General features: G+C 39.0%; 1 protein-coding gene across 1 annotated transcript in view; it reads right to left on the bottom strand.

Annotated features, from left to right (window-relative positions):
- The window catches only part of LOC139724512 (secretagogin-like), a 102,592-nt gene that overhangs the window by 23,098 nt on the left and 66,384 nt on the right, over positions 1-13,110 (bottom strand). The window contains exon 2 of the mRNA XM_071635646.1: positions 3,895-3,965. Coding sequence (XP_071491747.1) covers positions 3,895-3,965 — 71 coding nt within the window. The remainder of the gene's footprint in view (positions 1-3,894; positions 3,966-13,110) is intronic.

Genomic DNA, 13,110 nt, shown 5'->3' with positions numbered 1-13,110 from the left:
TTTCCCCTCCATTATGAAGAACTTTATTTACGACCTTCTGCAATAGCCCAGCTTAAGAAAGAAAAAAAAATTTCAGGTAGTGTCAGGGTTGTGAAAGGGACACACGAACTTTGATGCAAGCAGCTCTATTTGAATAAATCCAATGTTAAGATTTGATTACCGGATATCTGTACATGATTTTTATCAATTATGTTCAATTTTCACATTACTTATTGATGAAGTTCCGTCTTTGCTTCCCTTCTTGAAAAAAAAAAACCATCAACAACAAACAGACAAGAACTAAGAGACATAGAGAAGTGAAATGTCTCATAATAGGGAAAACATTATTCTTTTTCAATATCTTGAGATGCGATAGTGCAATATAGTTTTCCAATAATGCAACGTTTATAGTTTTACCGCAGATACATTGTTTCTCAGATGGAACTGCTTTAATTCACATAGTTACCTCCGTCAAGGAGGTTGTGTTTTTATCGGCTCATGTCTGTTTGTTTTATTGTGTGTTTGCCTGTTAGCAAAATAATGCACCAAAAGTTGATAATGATACGAGGAACAGATAAGTAAATTTTGGTAGTGATCCGTTTAGATCCAGGGCTATTTTTTTTAAAATTTTTTTTAAGGGTGAAAATTACAATATGGGTGAAAATGACCTGCTTGGCGGGGGTCTGCGTTCTCCGAATGTTTTTTAGTTGAGAAATGGATTCCCTTCCCCATTTTCGTCTCCCCTGACATAGCTTATCAAATGCTTAAGAGAAGAGAAAAAGTAATCCCTTTCATCTGCCGATCGACACTGATGGTGTGACTGAATTAGTCGCTGTTAATTACATTTTCTGAAGGGTCTATCCAATGCGGTAGTGCTTCATCAAGGAAAAGACGCGGTTTCGCAGTTCGGCAGACCATCCAACTGCCCCAGCTTGAATTTAGCCTTTAACTTCTCCCCTTAAGTTACCTCAATTTATGTCTTGTCACATGGAAAACGTCGCCGCGTTACTTGAGCTCACGAACAAGAGCATGTCCTTCAAATGTAAACGGGGCAAAACGCAGTGAGTGACTGAATAGATTAAAAGAAACGGAAGTTTCTCAAATTTATGATCGACTCTTGAATCGCATTACTCCTGATTCTATCGTGGTGTACTTCATTTTCTTGAGTATAGAATCGAAGCTCTCTCTCTCTTGCTCCCTAGGTACCAGAGTTCATTGCGTCTAACAGTCTATTGATGATGTTGACAACAGTTACAGGTGGATCAACAAAGACTCTACTGAAAAGAGTAATTTGAGAGAACTTGCTCTCAAGTCGCTGGGCGTCGCTGTTGAAATATGAACTTCAGTGCAATTCAATAATAGAAATGGTTCTATTCAACATTATGAATGGCAGCCCGAAGGGCAAAGTGTACATAACTCATAATTGTAAACCTTTGTAATAGATATATAAATATTAATCGATGTTGGCACAATTCGTTTTAGGAAGGACGTTTGCCATATAATGAATACTGGAACATCAATTGAAATAAAAGACAGCAATGATGCTTTGGACATATTAGATTCTAAATGAATACAAAACGTTCGTGTATGAAATACACAAATTTCTTATCGTCAAGCATGCAATCGGAAGAATACTCTCCAATATAACTAGCAATGCATATCTTGCATAAAATATAAAATGACAATAGCTATGTTCATAACAACAAATAAACATTATGATTGATAATTGAAATATTTGCGATTATTCTTAGTTGCCCAACACTTGAAATACATGTCTACTACTTCAAGCACTTGAGGTGATGGAATAAAGTGTAGTGCATTGATTTTCATGTAGCCTCATTTAAAACAATAAACTTTATTAAAGTTGCGAGAGCTAGACAATAAAAAGACAACAACGACAAGGAAAAAAAACTTGGATTTATCCATGTGCGTTTGCATGTGTGGGTGAGAGAGAGAGAGAGTGGGGGGGGGGGGGGGGGGGACTTGAGCCTATCGAAATGAAAATACGTAAATGTCTGATGAAGCAATAATGGCAACATTGCTTGGGTGTTTGTACTGAGATAAATATTTCACATGGTACTATCAAATAGAATGATGTATCGGTAGATTGCACATCACATTAAACAGAATTTTAATTGCACCAGTAGAGCACAAGTCATGATTACACTCAAAGGCGACCGATTCATAAGAGCATACATAATGGCTTTAACATGCTAACCATGCAAAACATAATTGATTGAGTTGAGAGGGAAAGAATAGGAGGAAGAGAGAGGGGGAAACTGAAGAGAGAGAGAGGGGGGTGGAGATAAACCAAGACAGGGAGGGGGAATGTGCAGAGGAAGAATCGAGAGGGGGAAGAGTGTAGATGTATAACAGTGACTGCCTCCTTCTACCAAAGACGTCAGTTTGCACTGAACAGGTGGCTCGTTGTGGACAGAGAGCTCTCCACCAAAAGTGACTCGCAATGCCTTTTTTTTCTGTACATCCTTTCTATAGGCGGAACTCTCGGCCTTTGCGTTATTCTATTCACCATTCTACACAGATACTACATACCCCTCTATTAGTCTGACGCTTCTCTGTGTATGCTGTAATTAAACTATTCTTTGGTATAGAATACCAAACATCAGCATATTAGTTTGATGTTTATAACGTGTGTGTATGCTGTAATCAAGTCATTCGCTGGCATAGATTGTGACGCTTTAACAAACGTAACATGTGATCCTTATCTGTTGATTACATTTTACACATTTTCCTCCTATTTCGGTTTGCCCATACAACTTTGAATCCATTCCAAAATCACATGTTAAGTTGGATCATTGTTAGCTTACTTATGGACATTGCTAATGTAAATATTTCAGGTACACTACAACTCCTATACTCGTCGTTTTATCGGAGCAATAGCAGACTCGGTCAAAATAGTACATTGTTACTTGATTACACCATACATTAGACTAGTATCTGATAAGGACTCATTATAGTAATTGCTATCGGTGACAGCATCGTTAGCATAAGTAATCACACTTGTTTACGAGACAGATTATATTTAACGAAGATTATCAATTAACTGGCAAAAGAAAGGAAGCAAGATCCAGCCAAATCATGCCGAGGTTACTACAACTTGGTTAAAATTATGGGCTATCCTAAACATGATATTTGTACCGAACAATGGATATCTACTTTTGAAATAGTCAGTAAGATTAAGCACATTTTAGTTTCAACCGCATTTCTATCAAAATGAGATATAAACCTGCTCCAAAAAGAATTCCCGAGTGTACTCTTTTTAACAGAGTGTCACCCCATATTCATCCTGATTAATCTGGGTCGGACATGTGGGGATCAATGAAGACGCGACTAGTTTCTTGATTATCACATTTTATTCTCTTCATTCGGTCGTGCTAAGCACTGATAGATATCGATAGATGCTGGCGCTCCTAACTTAATGAAATACGCATTGTTGCCATCACTGTCGGACAAAGTTTAGTTTAAATTTGCTTGAATTTCTCTCACCTTTTATATTTTTACACAGTGTGCCGTATGAGGGAGCTGGCAAACAAATCATCGATTTCTTTCAACTTTTACAATTCTCTCATTTTCTGTTTGTTCATGGAAACCAAGCAGCTTCATATTCTGAAATTGTAGAAGAGAAAAACTGGTTGGTGTTTGCAAAGCTAATTTGTGCTTGTTAAGTCACGGCAACGATTTGAATAAAGCTACATTCGATATTTTTAGATATTTTACATTAAAGATACGTACACCTGTTTTACCAATATCCCAAATGATGGAAGATTGCATGTGCTCAAACGTGTCAATATCATTCAAGTTGACGTGACTTTTGAAAAGAAAATGATGACAGATGGCTGGCAAAATGATAACAATAATATTGTCAAGGAAACAAGTGTCGGTGATCAGACTTACATCTCTCGTCATGGTCCCGAGATAGTCCCGGAAGAACTTATCCAGACCTTCCTTGTCAATGAAGCCACTGTCTGTATAATTTCAAGGAGTCGGGAAGAAGAAAAAGAAAAAGACGGAACAAATATCAGTTATGTAATAAACAGCCATGTGCGAGAACGTAGCCCATAAAAAACTGTATACCATAATGATGTATACCTTTATGCCGTGATTATTATAACGTACGTATATACACGTAATAACTGTTTATTATGAGTACTCTTATTTATATTCTGATGTGAAAATTGTTGATTTTGTCGTATATCATCTTTACAAGACAAGTGAAGAAAAAAAAACAACCTGAAACTGATATGAACAGAAATGGATGCTGAATGAATCTAAAATCTGCGTGTCGCCTGGAAGACAAGTTATGAATGCTTGTAAACAGGCAACCATTAATGAGGATGAAATAGCTCGTCCCTTCAGGGCGCAACCGCTGCAGTGATAGGGGACTTGAACCACGCAGTGGCGTCATGATTGATAGTGCGTGGTCTTTAATCCACTGTGCCACAACAGCTCCGGCAGCATTACACGAGGGAGTCCCTGTAGACAAAGGTCATTACACATTGTTTTATCGAACGTGAGGACATTCAAGAGGAGATCATTTTTGCATAGTTTTAACAAGTACCTGTCACCAAGGGGGCACATTATTTCATGATACATCATACGAATCAAAGGGCACGGTTAAAACCATTTGCCCAGAGGTGATTTCTCGACAGTGCTATGCCCCGAGACGAAGTCGAGGGGCATGGCACTGTTAAGAAATGGCTAAGGGCAATTAGTGAAAGTGTAAACCGTGACCCACAAAGAAACATTATCTGTTTTATAAACCGGACCCCACTTAATATAAGACATCTAAGCTGAATTAAGGCAACTATATGAAGTTGCCTTGTTACGGTCAAAGAAATTACAAAAACTGTAATTTCACAATGCGAAAAATAAAGATACGCGCGCAAGATACTTACGCGCATCTTGGAAAAACCGCTCGCTGACTGCCGGGCAGTATATAGCGCAAATTAATGACTGACAACTTTGAACAAGCAGAGTTGGAGACTCATCAAATGATGAATCTTCAATTCAATGATCCAGTGATTATGATGCTTTAAAGATGTTTTTGTGATATAGTTGCACAAGTGTGAGCGACGATTCTGTGTATGCGAATGTGTTTCTTTCACATTTAAGTGGATTGGCCGCAGTCTCGAATGCCCTGTCGACAAGGTCTTCTGAAATTGGAGTCGACCAGGGGAATTGCGCCCTCACGGATGATTAGGTGGTTTCACGATTCACAAGATATCAAGGAGAGTGTCTTTGCATTCCTGTTTATAGATGTAAATATTGTTCTTCCATTATTACAATACTGACGTCACGCAGGAAATGAAAGAGGGTTTCTCCACCCCATCCCCCCCCCCCCCCCATCCCACGACCGTCTGTAATATCGTCTGCGTACAATTCATCTGATAAAATATCTTATTTCATGGACGAGCTTCCATCAACTTCTCGGTATAGTGAACAGGAGAAAAAAAAACACATACAATATTCAAAGACGGATAGATAAACATTCAGCTTATATGAGTCAGCGGTAGTTCTGGTGGAAGTATAGAGGAATGACGAGTGGGTAAAGGCAAAGATAATGTGAATTGTCCTTATACCGGAACGCTTCGACTGTATAGGATCCATTCCTGATTACATTAACCACGGAGATATGCAATGTATGCTACCTCCTTGCATTAACAATACGGTTTGGAGTTATTTTCAAGATCGGAATATAATAACGTGGAGAGAGAGATAGAGAGAATCTTTACCGCTTCTCTAGCCTTACTGCCGAACGTCTACACTTTCTTTCGTTTCTTTGTTGTCTCATGATTCTTTCTTTTTTTTTCCACAAAAGGTTGGTTTCATTCCCGTCGATCTGGGCATTTTGCAATCGTTTTTTTTTTCTTTCCCTTCTCTAATGGTATCATCGTGACCTTAAAAACAAGATGTAGGTGTTTTTCGCGAATGGTGTAACAGGCGAATGCGGTGCTTGTAATGCAGTATAATGCCGATACTATTGCTAATGGGAGATAGTCGGATGAGGAAATAAAAGATCGCGTTCCCTCCGGCGGCGCGAAAGGACCGGTAAAGGATCAGGCCGCCAGACGAGATAATGGCGCGATATACGTGTGTGGAATCGAAGGCGCCACCCGTTCTCTTTGGAGTTTCTAATGCTGTGGTGATCAATGCCTTACGAGCATGCATCAATCCCATGTAAGGCGGAAAGTAATGTGACTCGACGTCATTTAGTGCAAGATGCTCATTCCTACCCTTTCCCTGTCTTCCTTTCTTTCTTTCCTTCTTTCTTTCATACTCCCTTTCCTTCCTTCTTTCTTTCATTCTTCCTTTCTCCATTACAGAATATACGGTTTGAATTTCAAGTCTCTCTTATCTTTACATCTTTCCGGCTTTCGTCTTTCTCCCTCCACTCTCCATGTTCTTTATCACTGTTCGCCGATGCAGCGTGTGATCACATTTTCCACGACATGAAAGTTTGCGGTTTGTCAGTAAATTTTATGCAAAAACGCCAGTGTGCATGTCAGACTTGCCTGAAGTTCTTAAACAATTCCACCTACACATTTCTGTTACTTTGTTTCCATGTTTTCCACTCTCTATACAATTTAATGTGACTCCATTATCTCTCTATCTCCCTCTCTGACTCTTTGCTGCTCGATTTCTACACTCTTTCTTAATTCATTAACCCTCTGCGTGTTACATTTATTTCCTTTCCATAGGTTTCAGTGTACAATTTGTGCACATTCGACTTATTGGCAGAGAAAGGGTTAATTCTCTCCCTGTCATTCTTTTTTAATCTAACGCGAAAACAATTAACCAAGGAACCTTTGCCCTCTCACTGATTTTGACTTGCTTTGATTCGATTTGATTGGGTTTGTTATTGCATTCATCCTTGAATACATTAGATTAATGAGAATAATGCAATCATTATGAGGGTGATTGATACATACCAATGAAAATTCCATCTTTGACAAAACAGTGGTAAAACATAGCACAAATTAGATTGTAGTCGTGTTATGTGAACATCGTCACACTTTTATTAAAAAAAGAGGAATAAATGGGGGAATTGCAATTCCGCCGTTGTAAATGGGGGGGGGGGGGGAGGGGAGGATGACATTGATATAAAGATATCTTACTTGGCAAATTAAGAACATTATTTTGTATGATCATTTTCATACATTTTCCATACGTGTCTTGAACAGAAGAAAAGTTGTGCAATATCTATTATTTCTCATCTGTTCACATAATTATTCCAAGATTTGCTTTAGAGTGTGTTCATGAGCAGGGGTGGATCCAGGAATTCCTTAAAGGGGGGCGCAAAGCAGCTTGTATTTTAGTGCCACTTCCGGGTTTAATCAGCTGAAAAGTAATACCATCGGCTGACAAGGATGGTTTCTTTGAAAAAGAAAATAATAATGAGGGAGGGGGGGGGACGTCCGGTGCGCCCCTCCTGGATCCGCCACTGCTGAGACGGACTGTAGCTGTACGTCTCTAACAAAAGAACGTCGTAAAAGAATTATTTTCTTATCAAGTGACTTGCCGAAAGACACCAGTCAGATAGAATTATGGCCAAAGCGTGGATCATACGATGTCTGGCTAGATCGCCAGTCATCCGCATAAAGCCAGCACACCGCAATAATTCTTTCTGTACCCATGGAAGTTTCCTCAAGAGGTTGCTAACCGTGATGGATGAATGGCGATAAGAAACGGATGTTCGCAAAAAGTTCGGCTCACCTGTCGGCCTGTCTCACGCAGTGAGAAATGCAGCCACTTCCGCTGGAGCGTATACTGAGTAATTTTAAACGATCGCCTTTGTAGAGCGGACGCGCGTCCAGCTGTTATATTTCGCGTGATGCCCTTTTACGGAAGATTTGGTCTGTTGCCCAATGGGGCACTGACGCGCAACCAGAGAAATATGAAATGAAGCAGAAATGAAGTAACTTCTTTCACGAGATACAATCGTTGTGAAATGTTTGTTTGCAGCAACTGCTTCATCAGTCATTTTGCTCGCTTCCTGATTATGAAACCATATGCCATGCAGAATTCTTTGCTTCCCTTCTAACAATCTGATCCATAGAAGGGTGAGATGGGATGTTATGAAATTATATTAGTTATGTTTATGAAATATGAACGAGCATGATAATTCTAAGAGGATCCAAAGTTAATTTGCTGAAAATTGGTTTTGAAAATGGCTGAGATATCCAAAACAAAGTAATACTATTAGAAGGTGGGAAATGGGACCCACCTTTTATTGGTATCGCTTTGTTTTTCCTTTTTTTAATATACCTCAGCCATTTCAAAACCAATTTTCGTAAAATACACTTGAAATTCCTCTTTTATTGTATGCCCTTTAACACTTCATAAGGTGGTTTCTAAGTATCTTACAAAATGTATAAGCTGAATCCTTACCTCAACCAATACTATACTATCCCTTTAATGTGTGGCAGGTAACTTTGCAAAGCAGCAAATCTCAATCGACGATAAAGTGCCCCCCCCCCAAAAAAAAAAAGAAGAAGAAGAAGAAGAAGAAGAAGAAATAACACAACTGAAAATCTCACGCTATCGGCTACAAACCTTTCATACAGCAGTTTTTATCGGGGGCATTCTGTCATTATGACACAATTCAGGGCACGTTGGGGAAATCTCTCGGCTTGCAACAGCTGACGTGTGGCAGACTATTGCCTCATTTGCAAAATGAGTGCAGCGTCCTATATATAAAGTTTCGTCCGGTATATCAGTATACAATGATGCACAGGACAGAGTGGATGCGCAAGTTTAACTTTGGAACTGTTTGGACTGTTTCCAAAGTTAAACGAGAGCATCCAATTCTCACTGATCCACGAAATAAGCCCGTGCATCATTCGTTTTATAAAATGGGCGTCCGGTACATCTACTATACTATATACAAGCGAAGGTTTTGGTCATGATTTGGATTTTACCGGATGCATGGCTCAGTGTGGATCACGAAAAATCAGTCCATGATAATTGACTAATCAAAGTGCAGAGATTCTAAGGCCCATTTTATAATGCATTTTAACCTCATTCTTTTAAAGGGAAATGCTGCCCGAATAGTTACGTGAGTTGAGTGACTATCAGAGCCACATCATTTTAATATCAACATGAATTGATTATTGTTGGAGCGTAATGAAGTAGCATTCGACTTATCTCTATCAGACAGCAGGGGGAAGTATAGGCCTACCATCATTAGCATAACATATCAGTAGCAAGTCGAGGGAATGTGTAATTTTCATAAAATATTACATTTTGTGGAATTTTCATATTTTTCGTTATTTCGTTGTCCCGCAGTGACGTCGCGAACTGTTGTAGTCTTCTCATCCAGCGATGGTCACATCGAAACTGTAAAAAGCCGTAACTTTTGAAGGAATTAACCTATTTTACTCAAACGTCACTGGCGTGTTCTACTGATATAATTGCTGCATTCAGTCAATTCACATCACTCGGGTATCTCCTCCCTCTAAACAATTCATAAAAAAAAAAACCTAAATATGAGTTTTGGGCATGTAGAGTATGTAGCTCACACCAAATAAATCTTAATTTCTGAAGCAGAACTATCTTATATAATCTTTCTCTCCCTCTCTCTTCATGATATACATATGTATACATATATTTACATATATGTATATATATATAGATATATATATATATATATCCCTAGTTGGCACCTTAGGGAGACATATTGGGGGGAAGTGTCTTCATTAGGGAGACAACTGGTCATTAAGGAGACAATTTTCGTGTCTCCATTGCGTAAATTGCCATTGAACATGTATTTTAAAATTTGCATATAAAACAAATGGAAATGTCTTCCAAATGACCCATCTAGGAGTACATATATATATATATATATATATATATATATATATATATATATATATATGAGTTTGTGCGTGCGTGGGTGTGTGTTATTTTAGTTTGCATCCCGAAGAATTCAAAGCATGTACGTGAAGAGTGATGACAATATTGATAACATTTTACCAATAGAATTCTAATCTACGTGTTGCTTGTCCTCCTTTTTTCTCATAGAAATACACTGAGGAAGAGGTGAAACGCTCTTAATTCCCTATATTCCTGTATGCATGAAAAGCGAATAAAAATCTCATCCAGAATTTGCATTTAGATTGAACTCTTACCGGGACGGTATCTAGTCCCTTGCCCAAAGAGCAGATGATCTGGCTTCTTTGCCTGTTAGCTGATCCCCCGGTTTTCCTTACTGTTTCGATTGTGACCCCTTTCTTTTTAATTCGTTGAACAAGATACATTCCTGCCTTCACTGCCACTTTATGTGACTTGTATTTATCATATAATTATGTTAGAGGGATAATATAGTTTGACTGATCTCTCCAAAGTCAATTTGTTTGCACGGTATACGATTCCAGCGGAAGAAAAAAACAAATAGTAATGTGTCTGACTTACGTTGCGTTTAAATCTGACAAGAAATGGTAGAGATTATTTTGTATGACAGCGAATAGCAACAGGTGTTGAAATCAATCCGGTTGAATGAGATGGGAGTGATACAAGCCGATTTGGAGTTAGCTCACGTGCACATGGGCATAAATTACCTTTCTTCTTTCAGTATAGGAATTTCTTTCTTTTTGAAAGCGACAAGATGCGTAATCTTGCCCGAAGTAACAATAATTTTATGGAATTCATCAATCATGTTCAAACGAAGGATGAACTTGCGTATACCAGGTGACCAGAATTAGTCCATCAATTTACAGTTAGGAAAACATCTATTTCATTATTTTGCATTGAATGTATTGACAATCTTCATCTATTGATATCATATTTTGCTTTAAAGGCGGATGGCGGATGCGCTGGCAAGCACCATTAATGAGGATTACTTGAATAATCATCCCATCACAAATATCTCATCTCAGTGAATTTAAAAACCAATATGCCCCGTTGCCTGGTGACAATGATGGTCTAATTTACCAAGCAAAGCCTCATCGGGCTAAACTCAGTAGATTATTTAGTAAAGTGCAGATTTATACCTTGGTCTTATTTGTCTCCGTGTCAATGAGCAGTATTTTAGCACTCTTTCTTGATCGCTGATTTAGAGTTTAGTTGACATCTTTATTCAGATATTCCTGTGGTATCCTTTTTCTTTGCCTTTTTCCTCGTGTTGTTTCTCTCTCTCTCTTTCTCCTTCTATCTGTCCATCCATCTCACTCCTTTCCTCTCTGTCTTTCATTTTCTCGTCCACTCATTTCTCTCTTTTTTCCATCCAGATTCTCTGCGGTGCTGGGCGGTGTCCCAAGGAGCAGACGAGGCGGGATGGGCGCCACGAGCGTGTCAGAATGTTACACGCAAAGTGAACGTCCACCCACGCTCTGCCCAAACATGAGAGCAGCCGTGCGTGAGATTATGTTTTTATGTCGCTGCCATTTTCTCAAGCAGTTTTCGCCACAGTAAGGACAGACAGACAGATAGACATACACAGACCCACACACACACCATCACACACACACACATACAAACATACACACACAAACACAAAGACACATACAACACATCCACGCAACACATCCTCGCCAAAACTTTCTGGAGCAAGATATTGAGTAACCTTTGTGGGGGTGGCAAATAGGTTTCGAAAAAAAAAAAATGTCGTTTCTTTGAATACCATAGTATCGTCAGCACAAACAAACAAGATACAAAAACTCTGAGGGAGCAATTTACTGGATCGATTTTTGGAAGATGATGATAATCATGTGAGGGTGATAGTACTTTACAGACAGAAAACGTTACTTGCTGTGATCCTACTGGACGAAAGAAATGTCATCGAACTTTTACATCGAACTCAAGGGTTCCTGATTGCAGACACTATGGCCGGAATTCACGAAGGTGGTACAATAGAAACCATGGTTTAAACCATGGACAAAGACCGCGGTTTTTTATGGGGCGCCAAGTGTCGCCTGGCCTATTTCGTTACGAAATCAGTCATTTCGTTACGAATTACATTTCGTTAACGAAATGGTCATTTCGTCGACGAAATGACTGATTTCGTAACGAAATATGCTATGCGACACTTGGCGCCCCATACAAAACTGCGGTCTTTGTCCATGGTTTAAACCATGGTTTCAATTGTACCACCTTCGTGAATTCGGGTCGATCAGTTGACTATCTCTCATTCTAAGGTAACTTTCTGCCATCTCTCTGCATGCCTTAACACCCCCCCCCCCCCCATACACGCAGCAGAACAGTAGAGGACGCGACACAATGATTTGCTCACCCTATATAAGCATGAACATCGTCCTTTAAACTCAGACAACTGCACTTGACATACAAAAATAAAATGATTAACAATAGTCTCACCCTTTCCTGAAACTTTGATTAACGTCCTATATTTAACACACATTTCCAAGAAGTAACCGTGATGACATTTTTGACGATTGCTGTTTTTGTCCTCGCAACACGTTTTCCATACAGCGTTCAAGATGTTATGATAAACGTGGCTAGCCAGAACTACTCTGCTCAAAACCCAAGACGAATTTTGGGTGTAGTGAGGTGTATTGAATGAGACTCTTGACTTTTAATCTGAGGTCCCGAGTTCAAATCCTGTCAAGTGCCTGCGTCCTTGGAGAAGCTTTTTTTTTATTCCACCACGGTAGGCAAAAGTTTAAACTGAATTGAACTGAATTAAATTTATTTCATTTGCATCCATGACATCAGCAACAAAAAGAATATGCATTTTTTTTATTTTATTTATCTTTTTTTTTGGGGGGGGGGGGGTTACAGACGCATATTTATATATAACAGAATGATAATCAAGAGAACACATACAAACAAGCGTACACCCACCAGCATCCCATCAAGAATGAAATAATGAATGCAATTCACGGTGTTTCACCTTTGGAAGTTTGTTAAGAAACTCATTTGTACCCCGCCCATTTCCACTTGTTTTTGCCTTCAAAATAGTTCATTTCAAGTAATTAGGAATAGTGATTAAGTGTCGGCAAAACACCCTCCGAATCTACTGCTTCTGGTTGTTGTTGGGTTTTTTTTTGTGTGTGTGGTTCTTTTTTTTTTTTTTGCCAGAAGGCTGTGATAATAGACTGAATGTACGAGAGCATTCAGTATTCTGATGAGATATTTTTGGCGCTTTTGGCGACACTG

This window comes from Diadema antillarum, unplaced genomic scaffold (assembly GCF_040938485.1).
Source record: "Diadema antillarum isolate AM-2024a unplaced genomic scaffold, OU_Dant_1.0 scf00000218, whole genome shotgun sequence".
NCBI lineage: Eukaryota > Metazoa > Echinodermata > Echinoidea > Diadematoida > Diadematidae > Diadema > Diadema antillarum.
Note: the sequence above shows the minus strand (reverse complement) of the source record. Positions and strands in the feature narration are given on the sequence as shown.